General features: G+C 39.4%; 1 protein-coding gene across 4 annotated transcripts in view; it reads left to right on the top strand.

The window, feature by feature from the left end:
• EML4 (EMAP like 4) overlaps positions 1-18950 on the top strand; it is a 254826-nt gene extending 235876 nt beyond the window's left edge. For all 4 annotated transcript variants that reach the window (XM_077813843.1, XM_077813841.1, XM_077813842.1 and 1 more), the window contains 4 exons: positions 8292-8379; positions 9734-9832; positions 15447-15577; positions 16184-18950. In XM_077813843.1, coding sequence (XP_077669969.1) covers positions 8292-8379; positions 9734-9832; positions 15447-15577; positions 16184-16648 — 783 coding nt within the window. In that variant the 3' untranslated portion in view covers positions 16649-18950. The remainder of the gene's footprint in view (positions 1-8291; positions 8380-9733; positions 9833-15446; positions 15578-16183) is intronic.
• The last annotated feature ends 907 nt before the right edge of the window (positions 18951-19857 follow it).

Here is a 19857-nt window from a genome sequence, read left to right on the forward strand (position 1 = left end):
TTATTCCACAGTCATTTTTCAACAGCAGCACATGATCTTGTAATTACAAAGCTCAGTTCCCTCTTAGCAGGGCTTCTATGCCTCTTTCGGCTTGTGCAGAATGCAGCAGCACATTGGCTTACTGGACTGAGCAACCATCCTATGATCATATTACATGCATCCTGTATTCCTCTCCGCTGGCTGCCAGCAAAGGGGTGGATATATATTAAGCTGGTATTTAACAGGGAGGGATCTGGTTATGTTCAAGGCTTTGAACACCTTCCTGGCTAGTATATGTCCTCTGGCACCAACGTGTTTTTTTTGTTTGTTTGTTTGTTTTTTGGTTTTTTTGGCAGAAGGGTGTGGGGGGGCGTTTCATACCACAGCCTGGCAGGTGATCCCCAGGTTATATAAGTAATTCCTTCTGACAATCAGCCACCATTCATTTCTTCTAGCTGGTAAGCATTGTTTAAATCCATCCAGAAGTGTTTTTATATTTGAACTAGGGCTGTCAATTAATCGCAGTTAACTTACGCCATTAACTCAAAAAAAGTAATCGCAATTAATCGCACTTCTAACAATAAAACAAGAATTGAAGTTTTTTTAATATTTTTGGATTTTTTTTCTCCATTTTCAATATTGATTTCAATTACAACGCCCAGAATACAAAGTGCACAGTGCTCACTTTATATTATTATTTGTGATTACAAATATATTCACTGTAAAAATGATAAAAGAAATAGTATTTTTGAATTCACCTCATACAAGTACTGAAGAGCAAACTCTTTTTCATGAAAGTGTAACTTAGAAATGCAGATTTTTTTTGGTTACATAACTGCACTCAAAAACGAAACAGTGTAAAACTTTATAGCCTACAGGTCCACTCAGTCCTACTTCTTATTCTGCCAATCACTAAGACAAATAAGTTTGTTTACAAAGACAGGAGATACTGCTGCCTGCTTCTTATTTACAGTATCACCTGAAAGTGAGAACAGGTGTTCACATGGCACTTTTGTAGCCAGCGTTGCAAGGTATTTACATGCCAGATATGCTAAACATTTTATGCCCCTTCATGCTTTGGCCACTATTCCATAGGACATGCTTCCATGCTCCATGGTTCTCGTTAAAAAAATAATGCGTCAATTAAATTTGAGACCGAACTCCTTGGGGGAGAATTGTATGTCCCCTGCTCTGTTTTACCCGCATTCTGCCATATATTTCATGTTATAGCAGTCTCGGATGATGACCCAGCACTTGTTCGTTTTAAGAACACTGTCACAGCAGATTTGACAAAACGCAAAGGTACCGATGCGAGAGTTCTAAAAATAGCTACAGCACTTGACCCTAGGTTTAAGAATCTGAAGTGCTGTCCAAAATCTGAGAGGGACGAGGGGTGGAGCATGTTTTCTGAAGTCTTAAAAGAGCAACACTCTGATGCGGAAACTACAGAACCCAAACCACCAAAAAAGAAAATCAACCTTCTGTTGGTGACATCTGGCTTAGATGATGAAAATGAACATGTGTCAGTCAGTACTGCTTTGGATCGTTATCAAGCAGACCCCGTCATCAGGATGGAAGCATGTCCTTTGGAATGGTGGTTGAAGCATGAAGGGACATATGAATCTTTAGCGCATCTGGCACATAAATATCTTGCAACGCCAGCTACAACAGTGCTATGCGAACGTCTGTTCTCACTTTCAGGTGACATTGTAAACAAGAAGCAGTCAGCATTAACTCCTGCAAATTGTAACCAACCTTGTTTGTCTGAGTGATTGCCTGACCAAGAATTAGGACGGAGTGGACTTGTAGGCTCTAAAGCAGGAGTGGCCAACCTGAGCCTGAGAAGGAGCCAGAATTTACCAGTGTACATTGCCAAATTGTAATACATCAGCAGCTCCCCCACCCTGCTCCCAGCGCCTCCCACCCACCAACAGCCCCACCGATCAGCGCCTCATGCTCCCTCCCTATACCTCCCGATCAGCTGTTTCATGGCGTGCAGGAGGCCTGGGAGGGAGGGGGAGGAGTGAAGGAGGGGGAGCACTGTAGGCTCAGGAGACGGGGCAGGAAGGGGTGGAGTGGGGGCAGGGCCTGTGGCAGAGCCAGGGGCTGAGCAGTGAGCACCCCCCCCAGCACATTGGAAAGTTGGCGCCTATAGCTCCAGCCCCAGAGTTGGTGCCTATAGAAGGAGATGCATATTAATTTCTGAAGAGCCGCATGTGGCTCCAGAGCCACAAGTTGGCCACCCCTGCTCTAAAGTTTTACATTGTTTTATTTTTGAATGTAGGGTTCTGGGTCCAATTTTGTTCAATAGCTTCATCAATGATTTAGATAATGGCATAGAGAGTACACTTATAGTTTGCGGAGGATACCAAGCTGGGAGGGGTTGCAAGTGCTTTGGAGGATAGGATAAAAATTCAAAGTGATCTGGACAAGCTGGAGAAATGGTCTGAAGTAAATAGGATGAAATTCAAAAAGGACAAATGCAAAGAACTCCACTTAGGAAGGACCAATCAGTTGCACACATACAAAATGGGAAATGACTGCCTAGGAATGAGTACAGCAGAAAGGGATCTAGGGGTCATAGTGGATCACAAGCTAAATATGAGTCAACAGTAGAACACTGTTGCAAAAAGAAAAGGAGTACTTGTGGCACCTTAGAGACTAACCAATTTATTTGAGCATAAGCTTTCACTTCATCGGATGCTGAGCTGTAGCTCACGAAGCTTATGCTCAAATAAATTGGTTAGTCTCTAAGGTGCCACAAGTACTCCTTTTCTTTTTGCGAATACAGACTAACACGGCTGTTACTCTGAAAACTGTTGCAAAAAAAGCAAACATCATTCTGGGATGTATTAGCAGGAGTGTTGTAAGCAAGACACAAGAAGTAATTCTTCCGCTCTACTCTGCACTGATTAGGTCTCAACTGGAGTATTGTGTCCAGTTCTGGGTGCCACATTTCAAGAAAGATATGGACAAATTAGAGAAATTCCAGAGAACAGCAACCAAAATGATTAAAGGTCTAGAAAACATTGAAAAAATTATGTTTGTTTAATTTGGAGAAGAGAAGACTGAGAGGGGACATAACAGTTTTAAAGTACATAAAAGTTTGTTAGAGGGAAAAGGGGGGGAAAATTGTTCTGGGGCTTAAATTAAAGCAAGGACAGTTTAGGTTGTACATTAGGAAAAACATCCTAACAGTCAGGGTGGTTAAGCACTGAATAAATTGCCTAGGGAGGTTGTGGAATCTCCATCGTTGGAATTTTTTAAGAACAGGTTAAACAAACACCTGTCAGGGGTGGTCTAGATAATATTTAGTCCTGCCGTGAGTGCAGGGGACTGGAGTAAATGACCTGTCGAGGTCCCTTTCCGTCCTATGTAGAACCAAATCATCTCTGAATCACCTGACAGCATCCTAATTAAGCAATATTTCTATCCCAGCTATACATTGCAGCTAATATAATTCGGATCTCTGTCCATTAAAACTGGCTAGTTAATTGCTGCAGCAAATCATGGGGCTGGATTATACACTCCTTATTTCTGAGAAGTCTCATTTTACCCAGTCTTAAGCCGTGTGAAGAGCACCTAAATATTATGGAGATGGGCAACTCATAACAGTTTGCAATAATAATGTGAATGGTTATCATTAATCTTAGATGTCTAGATCAAGTAGATTTCCAAATAAAATGAGGTGTACTTAAAATGTTCTTTACACATCTAGAAATATAGAAAAGGTTTTCATGATATTCCCTATACTTAAAATGGGGAATATCTCCAGAGCTGGAAGGAACTTTTTAAGTGTGCTCAGGGTATGCTATAGCATGATTTAATTATTATTCATCATTATCTGTCACCTATTCATTCAGGGCCACAAACATCTTGATTTTTACTGTTGCTTCAAAGTAGGGTAACTTGCAGTCTGAGCCGTGGACATTGTGATCCGTGGATTATGAATTTACCACCTGTGTCCATTGAGGCAGATAAACATTAGCAGTGAAAGGGGAGGCTTCTGTCCAGCCAGATATTTTCAATAGCCAGTTATAAGTGCACAGTGTGTGAAAGGAAGTGTGCCTCTCTGTGGTAGCTGTTGAAGGAAGATTTTTATTGGAATATAAAATTGTGCTGTTTAAAATATTATGACAGCGTTTTATGTTTAGATTCATCCTGTCACGGTTGCTTGCTTCAAGGGATTTTCCAGCACAGAGTCCCCTTGCCAATAGCTTTGTTCACCCTCCCACCACCCCAAGGAATTTTAACAGCTGCCAAAGGTCTGGCAGGATTTAGTAAATGGCTGTCCAATTTTTTTTTCCATGTTGGAGTTAGTTTGCAACTTTTAAGGTTTTGAAAAAAGAGAGGAAAAAACCCTGTCTCATTTTGTGTTTAATTTTTTTCAGTGTATTGTAGTTCTCATAAAGTACAATGCAGCCTTTTCTCAACTACAGTATAGATCTGTCAATCAACAATAAATTAATAACCTCAAAGGCCATGACTAATCCTAAAGTACATAATATCATCAGGACTAGTCATTTTCCTAAATGTAGCAAGTGCTGTAGGGGATGCTGTGGCAGGTCGGAGAGCAGAATGATAAATATATCTTTATATACGTGCTGTATAATTTTGCAAGAAACTCAGCAGCCATCACTGATATTTATGTAGGAACTTCAAAGGATACATTGTGTGGCTGCTAAGAAGAGGGCTCACTGGGAGGGACCATGTGCCAGGTCCTGAGTCATAGGAACACATATCTGCAGAGGGAGATGGGGCAGAGAGACTGTCCTCAATGCCATGCACTAGACTAGAGGATGAATGGAGGTGGGGAGGCCATCTTCTGGTGGATATGGGGGAGGTTCATTAAGGAAAGGAGAGGGAAGAAGAGGTGGAAGACTATGCAGTAGGGGAGGGAAACAGGAACCAAGTTTTACTCTTCTTTGGTCTGTAAGGATAATTTAACTTTGTCCTTACCTGTCAAGGTGTTAGGAACCCGTTCACAAAATTACAGACTCCATTATATGGACTAAGGCCTGGATATCTTTTGGATTTTTTCAGAAATGTTAAGTAGATATACCCCCTAGAGATACATTTACAGATGGAAATATATATGAAATTAATAAAGCCATCACCACATTCTCTCTCCACAAGTGTAAGGTTCATTCATGAATATCGAGAACCTGCTCCAGTGAATTTTGACATTAACTTAAATAAGAACAGGATCAGGCCTAAGGGTCTTTAACATAAAGGTTACCATGAGTGTGGGTTTATCAGTTACACTGATGACCTTGTGTACACAGGGAAGAGTGACTTTGTGTTTTGGCACTAGTTGAATATGCACATGCTGTAGGGCAAATAGCGGGGATTAGTGACGGATATATAAGGTTATGCTCATAATGCTAGCTATTGATCCATCAACCTTGCATTGTGGATGTTTGCCAAAGTATTCTAAATACTTAGGAAAGTCGAGGGCTGTAAACTAAATGCTGACACATACATGATTTAAATCAACTTTAACATCTGAAAAAGTAAGATAGTAGTTTTGGATTTTGTCAGAAGACTGAAACAAAGTGCTCCATTACAAAGCACACTCAGCAATGCTGACTGATGTTACAATTCATGTTTTACACAAGATTTGGCTAGAGCATATAATTTGGCTAGAGTTACTTCGTTTTAATGCTATGTAAAGAAAGGCTCATTTGAATACAAGATTTCAGTTGTAATCTGGTTTGACTAATCTTGTTAACTAATTCTAATGAATACTTTGATATTAACTTGGTTAATTAATTTTGCCGCTATACTATGTAGATGCAGATTTCCAGGGCCAGATTGTGTTTGGCTCGAACACAGAGATGAATAGGAAGGGGAAGCACACAAGGAGGCTCCTACCCCATTACCCATCACATCACACTCACAGTTCTTGTGTTCAGGGGATTGCAGGAGCTGTCCCCTTCATAATTCTGCCAGGGGTGCATATTGCCACAACAATGTGGAGAAAAAGGTGGGGCAATGCCCTCCACCCCCACCCCTGCCAGTGGACAGTCAAACTAGGGGAATATGGTGCAGACACTGTTAGGGTGTAGCCGCAAATGTGGTCCCAGAACTCATCATGGAGTGATGCAGCTTCCCAGGACTGTGCCCATTGGCGTGGTTAAAACCTTAAAATTAGCCATACAGCCATTGTTTAAATAGTGCTGTGGCCTGATTCCACAACCTTTCCTCAAGTGAGTAATCTTTATTTGTGCAAATAGTCTCATTAGAGTCAATGGGAGGCGGGGTTATTTGTGTGATTAAGCATTGTAGGATTAGGCCCTCTTGTGCAGTGTATTTGTAGCTGACTGGTGACAAGAGCAATCGTTATTAGAAAAAGAACAATATTCACAGCAAATTAATCTGATAGCTCATATCCCTGTGTATATTGTAACTTGAATTTTTCCTGCAAGAGTTTTGCTCAAATCGAAAACTCTTGGTTAAATTATATTTGCTAGTTCAAAGTGTTTTCTTAAGGCTATAGTATATATTTATCTTTCTGTAGTTTTCCATATCAACTTGCTGTAGATTTACAATCTAATAAAAATCATACTTGTTCAAAACTAAATACAGCAAAACCAGCGTTAGCTGGCAGTCCAAGAAACCAGCAATGTCAGTGGCCTAGCAGAAGTAGACGTTTACTAAAGGTCAAACAGAAGTGTACTTGAATCCTTGACTTTAAAGGGACTTTAAATTGGTCCCTTTAGAAACAGAATTGCATGTTAAAGGTTGTATTTAAGTGGAGGTTTCAGTGTAATGTAGCCATGCACAAGAAAAACCTTGTTTTTCAGAAATCAGTTATAAAGTTATGATTTCATTCTGCAGTTGGATTTCTTATTATAACTTGATCAGTGTAATAATATAGATGATCTGGAGGGATTTAAAATCTGCAGTGCAGTAATCTGAAATTACAACTGTGCAGGTGTGCTTTTTATAAAGGTGTTAATTGACGAGGCTAGATCAAAACATAAAGCAGGGGTCAGGTGCAGCTTTCTTAATAAACACAGAGCATACAAATCCTGAGCTCTGTAATCTGCAGCCTTTCAAGATATTACCTCACCCACCTTGTTTTTTTCTGCAGTCATTTAAGAATTGGTCTGTATTACATATCTGTCATGTTTCTGAGTTTCAGTGTGGATTTATAACTTACCCAGAGACTGTTCAGAGTTGTGAACCATTTCCAAATAAAAAGCTTCTTTTTTTTTTATTGCAACTTCTGGATTGATTTTCTACCACCTGAACAAATGTAGTATTCCTTTTCCTTCCCTTTGTGCTAGCCTGGGGCTGCCTAGAATGAGCTTATTAAAGGAATATAAAGGGGAATTTTGAGCCCTTTTGAGTAGTTTACAGTGCTGTTCCATAAAAATAAGAACTGGTAGCAGAATGCAAGATTATTGGCAAAATTGTATGAAAAGTTCAACTTGCTGCAGCATGGACAGTGTAAAAATAAGTGAGCTTCCCGTGAGTCTATGCTGGCTTCTTTGTGGTGTTGAATCTGCCTGATTTATAAAAGCAATGTTTATAAGACTTCGAGCTCATTTATTTGTAATCATTTCATCTTCCTTAAAAGAGAAAAGTAGGAGGCAGCTATTGGAATTCTTTGTTCATCAGAGAATCAGTGTTCTGTATTGCTAAGGTTTGTGGGCCACATTTCCAAGAGAGCCCAGCACCAGTAGCTCCCACTAGGCTGAATTTTCACAAGAGCTCAGCTCCTGGCAGCTGTACATTTCTGAAAATCCAGCTACTTACTCAAGTGCCTAAACAGGAGCTAGGCTTGTCTAAAAACCCAGTTGCAACTGAGAGTGCTGAGAACTTCTGAAAATCTGCCATTTTCCTCTACCTTTAGTAATGCAAATTCATGCATTTAGTCTCATTGCCCTATCAAAAGACAATTCAACATGATTTGTTTTTCCTAATTGACTGGTTGTAAGTAGAGCTCTGCTCTGTCGTTTCATGAACTCATCCACACTTGAACAACTTGTCTGCTTGGATTAATTTGTACCATGAAGGGACAATATTATTACCAAGGAAAAATCCACTTTACTCTGAAACTCTAATAGGTTACAGGAAAGGCACTTTGCCAGATTCATGTTTGTTTAGTCATTGGCAAATGTTTCTCTGTGTAATGAGAATCTTTACAGGAATGCAAATGTTTGCAACAGATCCTGGAAAAAGAACAACTCATTACTACTTCTGATTTTAATTATCCTATGCCTTGTTAATTTTTAAGCCATCACTGGACAAGTTTATGTTTTAAATTAAAAGTTTCATGTTGGCATTATTGTGTTATTCTTTAGGGACATTCCAGCTATATTACACACCTTGACTGGTCCCCGGACAACAAGTATATAATGTCAAACTCAGGAGACTATGAAATACTATACTGTAAGTATGAAATTAAATTATATGTACTGGACAGAAATTTGCCTTAGCAATCATAATACATGGAAGAATGTATGTGGTCAGGGCTGTCTGTGCAAAATGCTTTCTGACAAAGGAACTAATTTGAACTTTTGTAACCTGATATTATTCAGAGCTGAGTATTACCTAATGGCACTTCCAAATATAGTTTACTTCTCTACAAGGTCATAAATCAGGATAACAACTTAGAATTTACAGAACAAGTGGCACTAGGTTGTGATGTTGCTCCAAAAGGTTTTGCACTTCGAAAATAGTATGTATACGTTGTCTATTTTGTATCAACAGTGTGATCTATTGAAGTGTGTAAGATTTGAAAGAGAAAAGCTTGAACCAATAACAGGATTTATTTAGCTGTATAGTAATAGCGTTGGCATACCTTCTGATTTTCTAAATGTATGTATTTATTTACCTAGTAGATGTATCTAACAACTATGCAGTATCACACCTAAAGCAAGGTGAGCTGGTCAGAGCACAGACGTTTTAATCTATTTTAAAAAATAGATTTTCCCACCTATTCTATTTGAAGGAAGTCATCAGTCTGGAATTGATGGGTTGTGGCTCCTCTTTCTTTACAAGCATGAAGAACCACCCCTCAGATATGAAAAATGTCTGCACCTTCACAGGTCTATTCCACCGATTACAACTCAGCTGTGAGCTGAGAGTTCTGTATCTGAATCTGCCCAAAGTTTCTGTGACTGTAATTATCTGTGCAATGAGGTGAAGGGCTACAATCCATCAATGCCAAACTGCTGAACTGAAAGACAGAATCATTCCCTTTCTGGTTACAAGGTGAAAGGGGATTGAGACTCCCATGACAAATGGTTCCTCACTACCCAGAATCATGATTTTTAAAGTAAACTTCTTGAGTGAGTGACTGACTGCTAATTCTAGCAAGTATGGGGTCTGGCAGCATGAGGTCTGAGATGTTGAAACATTTTATAAAGCACTTAATGAGGGAGCAAAGGAATAAGGGGTGGGAGTTAGGTCCCAATTCTGATCTTAGGCCATTGTAAATTAGAAGTAATGGAAGGTGAAATTGAAGTTGTTGGAGATACACAAGTGTAAAACCAGTGTAAATGAGAGAAGAGTCAGGCTCTTGGGTCCAAAATAAAGCTCAGAAGTACTTGGAATTTGGTGAAGGATCTCTCCCACAATGGAGGAATCTAGTGCTCGCCTTGTCATTGGCTTTCCAGAATGATTCAAAAATGGTTTAAAAAATTGCAATTAATTAGTTTCTCCAACATTCTTAGTGTCTTCAAGGAACAAAATAGGTGGATCTAATTCATATGCCATTACTGTTAATTCACTTCTTTTAAAGGGGACATTCCAAGTGGCTGTAAACTTATCAGGAATCGTTCAGATTGTAAGGACATAGATTGGACGACGTACACTTGTGTGCTAGGGTTTCAAGTGTTTGGTAAGTACCATTTAACTTGCTTTTAACTTGCTTTTATCCTTCATTTTGTTTAACCTCTATTATGCTAGATTTTATAATTGGAAATACTTGATTAATGATCATGGACAGTAATTGGAATGTCAGTACAGAATTGCTTCAGTTACCTCCTGGTAGTATTATTATCAGATACCCCCAACAATTCCCTTATGTCTGATACACCATCCCAGGAGACTGACCGCAGTACTGGTCTTGTGATCAATCTTAAGCAGGATGTAGCTCTTTGAAGGTAGATATTCTCCATAGATAATACATATTCATCTTCCATTTAATATTAAAGGTTTGGGATTTTTTTGTTCTACTCATTGTAGACTCCGGAGTTTGGGCCTTGAGCCATGAACTTTTGTGTTTTGAGAGATGGTACTGGGGATGGGAATGGGGAGGAGAGACAGTACAGTGAAGATCTGAGGTGTATACTCTGTACTGTGTCGTCCATGACTCAGAAGGGTGGCTACACCATTTGAGGACTACAATCAAAGAAAAGAAATGTGCCCTATGTCTGCAAAAGAGGAGTGCTTTAAAAAATGAAACAGATTTTTTAAAACAAATCTACAAAAATGTAAAGAACGGACAGTGTTATGTGTGATTTTTATGCCAAAACTCAGGGCTGTGGCTGAATAGTTCAAGTTATTTTCTGCAAAATGGCATTCTGTCAGTCCTAAGTGAGAGCCCTTCTGAGAAGTGTTGAGAGATATTGTTCAACCTGCCAGTGTTGTGAACCAAATCATGTTAGCAGGGTGCTAAATGTTTCACATTCACCACTAGCACAAAAGATCTGCCTCTGGTGTTCACACTTATATGAAACATAAAAAGTAGGTAGAAGCAAGTCAGTAAATTCTTGGGAATGAGAGAAAAGAGCGTGCAAAGCTTTTCTTCTTGGCTAGTGGGAGTTCAGTTTTCAATGCCAATTTATTTGCTGGAAGGAAGAAAATAGAGAAATGTTTTTTTCTGAATGCTTACTCTTCATGTAGCCTTTGATGGTGACCACATACCCCCTCTGAGAGGATCTCCTTAATACGCAAGTGCTCTAGAAGAGCTACATTTAAGTTGGTGGCTACAGTGATGCCCTTGTACGTCAAATAAGCCAGGCACCTGACAGTTTGGTCTTTATAATTGAAGACCTACAGTCCTTTCTCTTTAGAGGTGGACAGTTGAGATATGCTGGAACATCCCTCTGGTGTAGGTGAACAGATACCTACACTGCTGCTTCTTGGTATTTTGATCAGGATTCTGGCTCCTGTTAATTTTTCAGGCTAATGTAATGTTATACACGCACATGTTTATCCAATCTCTGTTGATGGCATTCAGAGCAGATGGCTGCTTTCTCCTGAAGCTCTGAGTGTGTAAGACTGGATTGGTTAACGATATTTGTCTGCAACTTTGATTTCCTAACTTTCTTTGCTGTTATGGAGCAAATACTGAAAGAGTGGAAACTGTACCATGAAGGAATGGGTATTGTTAGTGGCTCACAGGAGATTCATCAGGTAGCAATGAGGAAGTGCAAGGAACCAAGCTTTCAGCATTTTCACAAGAGCATAATGTCCTGGTCAGTGAGCAATGAAATACTTTAAAGGAGGAAGACGGACTGAATCAGGCCTTTACCCCCTGTGATGTTATGATTGGATCTGAGGCACTCCTTTGACATTTTTTCTACTTTATATTTTGAGTTAATGAAAGATGCCATCTTGCAAGCCCTAAACCTACAGCAGCACTACATTTAGCAGCATAGCAGATACAATATGGGCAGCAGCTGTATCCAATTCCCTGCTCTTTCTCAGAGGTGCCCTTCTTCTGGATATAAAGGGACAATGTCTGGAGATGCAAGAGGAATTCTGTTTCCATGCTCAATCAGTCATTCGCTATACTGGTAACATTGCGTGCAAGAAAGTCAGTTGTGGTTGTACCAGTATCTGTATGATTTGAACACCTATTCACTCTGGTTTGGATTTAGACCACCAGCTCATTCTACTTAGCAGCCATCAGATAGGAGCGAGTGATGACCTGGGCAAATTCAGTTGAGATGACATGCAGATGAACAGCTCTGTATCTCATTACCAGTACCCTATGCCATCCAGGCCCTTTCTTTCTCTTGTGTATTTTAAACTTCATTTCAGTTGCTGGTAATTCTGGTCAGAGTTTCTGGTTTTATCTCCATTCCATCCAGATTATTATGCACTTTTACTATTATGTACTAAAGTTTTTTATTAAACTTAACAGCTCTCAGATTCTTCGGAGTTCTAAGGGGTCTTGGGTTCACAATGGAAAGTGAAATCTGAGTGATACTTCTGAATGAAATATCCACCAGTGACTCACTTGTGTGTTTAAAAATAAAGTGAGCACAGCAAATAGCGTGACATCAGTTATTCTGCCAAAAATCATTTGTCATCTTCAAGGTGTAATTGCAAACTTAAAAGTTCCAGGCCCATCATGTTTTAATTTTCTACTGTTGGGCATTCCTGGCCCTTAAAAACATCCAGGACCAATGGCTTAGTCTCAAATTAAAGCATCATCACCTAGCATGAGACATGAGTTCTATTCCTCGTTCAGCCACTGAGCTGCTGTGATGCTGAGCAAGTCACTTCACCTCTCAGGGCATGTTTCCCGTACCTTCCTTTGACTTTTCTCTGTTCAGATTGTAAGCTTTTTTTAGCCATGGACTGTCTCGTGTCTGTTACAGTGACAGCACAAAAGGACAATATCTTATAGGGACTACTTATTCTGTCAATACAAAATAATAGTAATAATATAAACATCGCTATTCTTAAAAGTTTTTAAACATTTGATACTTCCTTTTATTTTTTACCCTGTCAGCCACGTTGATGGGTTACTCTCATCATACTTCCCTGAAACCTTGAAAGGAAAAATCCTACCAGTTTGTTAAAACAGATTATCTTTTTGTTTAAGACTGCTAATATCAAACTGGTGTATACAATAGAGCCCTCACTCTCATTATAAATTAAGAAGGGGAACATAGTATAGCTCTCTGGTCAACATCTGTCTAGAATCGCATCTGTAATTTCAGGAAGCAGATAACATTGTAGAGTTGTTGCTTAAGAAAATTCTTTATTTAGGCTCCTAAATATAAACTTCAAAGAAATGTCTGCAGCAGAGTTTTGAGTGTACTCTAAAGTTAATTTATTAGCCCCACCTGCTGGTTATACTATATTAATAGATTAAAAAGGTATTTTAAGATCAATCAATTTAGTTCTAGCTGCTTGAAGATTCTTGAGATATTTATTTATGAGACAGACATCATCATTACTGTTGAGACATTCAAAATATTGCCTAACAAATTTCCTTAGCAATTCATGTTGTTCATTTTGGTAATTTATCCACAGTAACGTTTGCTTGCATCAAAGATCCTCCAATACTGGCCAGGCTCCCTCCTCTTTCCTTAAAGAGTGAAGAATTAGGCATACCTTTAGTTGTCCCATGGCTTCTAATCTTCTAGATAAAATTTCCTGACCCAGTGAAAAGTGTCACAAACAACCTTCATATAAACTAGTGAAAGAGGTGTTGTTTTTTATAACAATTTCAGATGTGAACAAGTTGTTTACTTTGAGAAAATTTGCAGTGTTGAAAATATAATGCTGTACAACTTTCAGGCTGGCATTCAACCTACAGTTTACTTGGAGTTCCCTGATGTTTCTGTCTTGGTGATACAAAGAAATCGTGGAAGTATTTTTAATGCCTAAATCAGTGGTCTCCAACCTTTTTACGCACAAGATCACTTCTTGAATTTAAGTGCAACCCAGAATCGACCCCTCCCCTTCCTTGAGGCCCCACCCCACTCACTCCATCCCCCCCTCCCTCCGTCACTGGCTCTCCTCCACCCTCTCTCACTTTCCCCGGGCTGGGGCAGGGAGTTGGGGTTTGGGCGGGCTCTGGGCTGGGGCTCAGGGGTTCGGAGTATGGGATCAGGCTCCGGGCTGAGCCTGAGGCAGGGGGTTGGGGTGAAGGAGAGGGTGAGGGGTGCAAGCTCTGGGAGGGAGTTTTGGTACAGGAGGGGACTCCAGCTGGGGCAGAGTGTTGGGGTGCAGGAGGGGGTAAGCGGTGCTAGCTCCAGGAGGGAGCTCGGGGCAGGGTTTCAGGATCCAGGAAGGGGGGTTGGGGTGCAGGAAGGGGTATGGGGTGATGTATCTGGGAGGGGGGCTTCAGGGCTGGGGGTTGGGGTGCAGGAGGGGTGCGGGCTGCCCCCAGGCGGCACTTACCTCGGGCAGCTCCCGGTCAGTGGCGCAGTGGGGCTAAGGCAAGCTCCCTGCCTGCCCCGGCCCCATGCCGCTCCCAGAAGTGGCCAGCATGCTGTGACTCTGCGCACTGTTCCTGCCTGCAAGCACTGCCCCCACGGCTCTCATTGGCTGCAGTTCCCCGTTCCTGGCCAATGGAAGCTGCAGGGGTGGAACTTGCAGGCAGGAGCAGCGTGCAGAGACCCCTGCCCACCCTTTCTCCCCCAGGGCCACAGGGATGTGCTGGCCGCTTCCGCAAGCAGTGTGGAGCCAAGGCAGGCAGGGAGCCTGCCTTCGCCCTGTTGTGCCACCGGACTTTTAGCAGCCGGAGATCGCAATTGACTGTCAGAGGATCTAGGATCAACCAGTCGATTGCGATCAACCAGTTGGTGACCACTGGCCTAAACCAATGCTTGTAGCTGTGGGAAGATATGCCTTCCCTGGCTATTTTGATAATTGATATCCTTTGCAATCACAGTGCCTAAAAAATGCAACAAAACAAAAAAGGCTCTTCGTATTTATACAACTCCTAGTCACCCAGCAGGTGGTGGCCGAGTTGTAAAAGTTGGCACCATGGAGAAAAGTATCATATTTTAATTCTTAGTTTACCCTTTTTCCAGCTTTGCTCTTAGATATGCAAGCCCATTTTTGCTGCATGTTGAAGCTCAAGAGCATGTTTTTGTTTTTTCTTAATTCCGTACTCCTTTTTTGTTCCTTAACACGATGCTACTTTTCTTCTGTCTAGACAGACCAGTTCTATGCTTTGCACTTACGTGCAATTCACTATGTATTTGTTTTATTTAAGCACTGTTTTCATATACGGCACATGTCCAGGCTGAGTTTCTCTGCAAACTATGCTGATCAGTGGTCTGTTTCAAATCATACTGCCATTAGAAAGAGGGTTCCACTACACAATAATTATTTTGCTCCAAAAAATGGTTTATAAACAAACATTTCAATTAATATAGTGTGCTGCATTTAAGTTTGCTACATACTTCAGAAACTCACATCACTTTTAGAACATGAATACATGTACCAAACAGTGTTCATTTAAGAATTATCTGTTTTGGCAACAAGTTGAATTTTAAGTTAAGCACTTGCGCATCCATATTTGCAGGATTGGGGTCTTGAATAGCAATTTAGCAAGTGAGATAAATTTTCTTGGCATGACAAAATATAAACTTGAGTTCAATATCCTATTCAGTTTCCTAATTTAATTTGATAAATGCATTGTTTGGCATTATTTTTAACCTTATTTTAGGTTTCATGGATTATATTTTTGTTTCAGGATTTTTTTAAAATTTTGTTTTTAAATTACTGTTATTAAATATATCTGTGTGTCTGTATCCTAGGAGTATGGCCTGAAGGATCAGATGGGACGGATATAAATGCTCTTGTCAGATCCCATAATCGAAAGGTGATAGCAGTTGCTGATGATTTCTGTAAGGTCCATCTCTTTCAGTATCCCTGCTCTAAGCCAAAGGTAAGTTTAGACTACTCTGTGGGGTGTATTATAGACAAGGCTGGTAGAAAAGGTTACGGGTGCCTGACACTTCCCCTTATAAGACCCTGTTTTCATTTGCAACTTTGGCAAACTTTAATCATTTGGGGTGAAATTTTCCATGCCAGATGGTTCAGCTATTTGTAAGATGGGTTCCCATAGCAGGCCCATCCTGTGCCCTGAATGAGACAGGGACCCTGTCAAAATAATAGTATGTAGGAAGAGAGTAACTTATTTATAAAATAATTTTGTTTGCCACTTGGTGGCAAACTAAATTTGTTGCGGGGTGTTTTAAAGTTATCTATTTTTATCTGGCCCTTTCCAGATACAGATTTCATAAGGACATACAGCCAGCCCAAACGTGGAAAAGTCTCCTACAATTTGGAATTTATACAGTTCAGTAATAATACTCAAGAGAAAAGTATATCTTGGGGGGGGGCGGGAAATTTAATATAGATTTGTGTAGGTGTATATAAATTATTCTTTGGAATACTCTAGCAGATATTTCTGTAGTGTTTTGATATTAACAAATAACAGGAAAAGATTGTGACAGTTAATTCCTCTCTCCCCCCCCATTTGTTTCAATAGGCCCCCAGTCACAAATACAGTGCTCACAGCAGTCATGTGACAAATGTCAGCTTTACGCATAACGATGGTCACTTGATTTCAACTGGAGGGAAAGACATGAGTATTATTCAATGGAGACTTGTGGAGAAGATAACTTTGCCACAAAATGACATTGTAGTAGAAATTGGTACAACCAAAACACCCATCCCTGCAAGTGAAAGTGTGGTAGAGTCCCCTGCACCTCTTTCACAATCATTTGATGAAATGGCACAAAATGAAAGCGTAACCGGCAGCTCTCTCACATGTGTGGAGAGCAATTTGGAGCAGACTGTGGAGGCCAATGAAGAGCAAAGTGAGGAGCAAAGTGAAGGGAGCAGTCTGGATCCAGGTGAGCCAAGCTACGAAGAACCATCCAATGAAACAAGTGAGGAGCAAAGTGAATCCACTGTTACTGAAGACCAGCAAGATAATTCACCGGTGTCTTAACACTTCAAACTCAGATGGTCTTTATTTTCCGTTGGTGTGTGTGCTTTCATAAAGGGGAGAGGGTTTAAATAGGGGAGGGTAAATAGCTGAGATTCATGCCCACTCCAGCTGTTGGGTTTCAGTGAGTTTTTTAGTCTGACTTTGTTTCAATATGTGAACTATCCCAAGGGCCCAGCTTGACAGTTTGTCAAGAACTGGTCAATGTTAGTAGTGGAACAAAACCATAGGTTCATTTTTAATTCTGAAATTGCTGTCAGGAAGTGGCATGATGTAAATACTGGAAAAAAGGTTAGTTGTAAGGAAAAGCTGAAATAAACCACCTTAATCTTGTGAAAGTGTTTTCTGGAAGTACTAACACCAAACAGAAGCACTGAATAAATACCAGCTGAATAATACTGTGCTGTTTTTCCAGGTGCATAAAAAAAATCTGAAAAATTAATTTTGTGGAGCTGTTCTTTCTTTTTTTAATGAAAAAAGGAAAAACAAGAATAATGCCATGTTCGTGAAACTGCCTTCTTGATATAACACATATGCAATTTTCTAACACTACTAATTCCTAATGGAGTGTGGACATGTTTGCAGTCTGTCTGCCCTAGGTGCTGCTCGTTCTAATGCAAATCATATCAAGGAACAGTTTTTATTGATCCTTGTGTATAGACCTATTTAATCATAGAACTTAACAAAACATCTGTTTGTTCATGAATTATTGATGACCTAAAAGTTGATTACAATGTAAGAGGCAATTGTGTTTTCAAAGAATTGCTCGCCTTGATATTTTGAAACTTAAGAATCTTTATATTGACCTTGATGTGAACAGAAGAGAATGCATGACAAGAAAACAAAAGTCTAATGGTTCTAGGGTTAAACGTAGGCTTCAAGCAGAAATCGTTCCCTTATGTCTAGGAGAAATATAAATATAGTTAAATTGGTGCTTGGGATTAGTATAGTAAGATGTTACTTTTTTTTCCTGTTATGTGGTGACTTTAAGAATCAATAAACTGCAAATGTTTTTTTACTGGCTCCTTTAGCAGTCATGATAATATCACAATAATTTAGATAATGTTGCGTATTTTGAGATTTCCTCTTTGGTGATTTTTCTTTCGCCGAGTTGCTGTAAGCCATGCAGCTCTTATGTGGCTATACCTGGCCAGTTACAGGATATCATGGCATTTGTTATGCATTTGGAAAGTAAATTTTTTTTTTTACAAAACTTGTCAGACAGCTACATTTGTTTCTTAAGTACATAAGTTTCCTACATTAAAAAGAAAAAATAGATTTACTGACAAGTATGCATTTCCTATGTACTTGTTTATATTTTGATTACATAGAATTTTTTTAACTTGCTGCATTGTGCTGATATTTTAGGTTTTAGTTAGAAAGTCTTGTTTAGAAACTTTGGATGAGTTCATAAGTCTTAAGTGTGCGAGCGTTTACGTGATTGTGCCATTCCAAAGTGCATCAAAACTGTCATTCCCTTTCTAGTATCTTCTCAGGAGTAATGCTACAGATCAGGTATTTAGTCATCATTTGGTAAGATCAAAAAACTCAAATGGACTCCCAAAGGATATTTATAAAAATATATATATTTTTATATATATATATATATATATATATATATGAATATATATGAATATATAAAATATCCTCTTGTTTACAACAGTTCCAGAAAACCTCAAAATAATTCTCTTCAAATGAAGGGAGATGTGGATTCCAAGCAACCCAACTGCTTAAACTGTGCTCTGTACATAGTATTTTATTGGAGAGCTCTAGTGTGTCTGACTTACAGTTTTGCCCAATAATAGTGACTGAAGATAAAGATCAGCTCATCAAATTATATGGTTTCAAATGAGGAATATGCTGTAAGGTGAGAAAATAATTCTAATAAAGAAAAAAGGGTTTATCAAAGCCAGTGAGGCACAGAGCTCTCTCTATCATTTTTATGAACTCCACATAAGCAACACATGTCATTTGGAAACATCTATCGCTTAGGGGTTGCCATGTAAAGTGAGAGTTATAGTTGTGATATTCTTGTGTTGTAGTTCAAAAGACTCTACTAATATGCAAAAAGCCTTACAGCTTTCAATTGCTGGCAACTACTGTTTAACCGATAATTAAATCTGTGATAATGGATGGAAATGGGTGGGATTATGTCACTGTAGATGTTTTAGACAAATAATTGTGAATGAAATATGATTCAGAGTGTTTCATGTGAAGATGTTTGAGCCATTTCTATCTATCATGCATTCCTGTCTCATGGCAGAAAATTTTGAAGATTAAAAAAACAATAAAATCATCAAAATAATACGTTGCCTTTATGTCTTTCAATATAAGTGCTGATTCCTTTTTATATATATATATATATATATATATATATATATATATTAAATGCCAGTTTTCATCAGATCCCTCGTAATGTGTTTATCAGATTATTTTTTTCTTTCTTTCTTTAATATCTTCTTGTCTCTGACTAATGCTTTTACTGGTAAACCTCTTCCTGGCTAATAAAGGATACCTATTCACCAGGAGACTCAGGAAATACTCCTACTACTCAAAATTACATTCATGTGAGTGGACTTACATGTCTGCTCATTGCTTTGGAAATGTACCCCTCAGTGGTTGGGGTTTAGACACATACAGTGTCTCCATTCCATTGATGGACTAATAGGTTGGCAAGACCACAATATATCTGTTGATTAAGGAGATCACAATACTGGGTAGAATATTGTTGTGCTTTACTGGACTCTATACAGACTTTATGCCCTGATATTTTTTATTGAGTCCCTCTCAGGAAATTTAGAATCTGTCCTACTGAAAGATACATGAAGGTTACAGTTGTATTTTGGATATAATGTAGTAAGTATGCAATCATGCTTTCACTTTGCTAATGTCATCATCTTGGGTCAATATGGGACCCCTATATATTTAGGTTGCCTTAACACTTGCTGCCATTAAAGATTCTTGTGATTTTTTTGTTGTTGTTGTTAAAGAATCTGTAACATCTTCATTGCTTGCTGCAGGCGTTTGAAATTCAGGAGAGGGAAGAGAAGGGCCTTTGTCCCATGAAATTCCATTCAAGTTTGACTGAGATATCAACTGCAGGCCAATCTCCCTCCAACCACCCTCACTGCAGACACACCACTTGGCGCCAGCTGCCCATTCGGGATAGCAGCTTTGTGATAATGCCAGCTAACGTGCTTAGTCCTGTAGCT

Source organism: Eretmochelys imbricata, chromosome 3, assembly GCF_965152235.1.
Source record: "Eretmochelys imbricata isolate rEreImb1 chromosome 3, rEreImb1.hap1, whole genome shotgun sequence".
NCBI lineage: Eukaryota > Metazoa > Chordata > Testudines > Cheloniidae > Eretmochelys > Eretmochelys imbricata.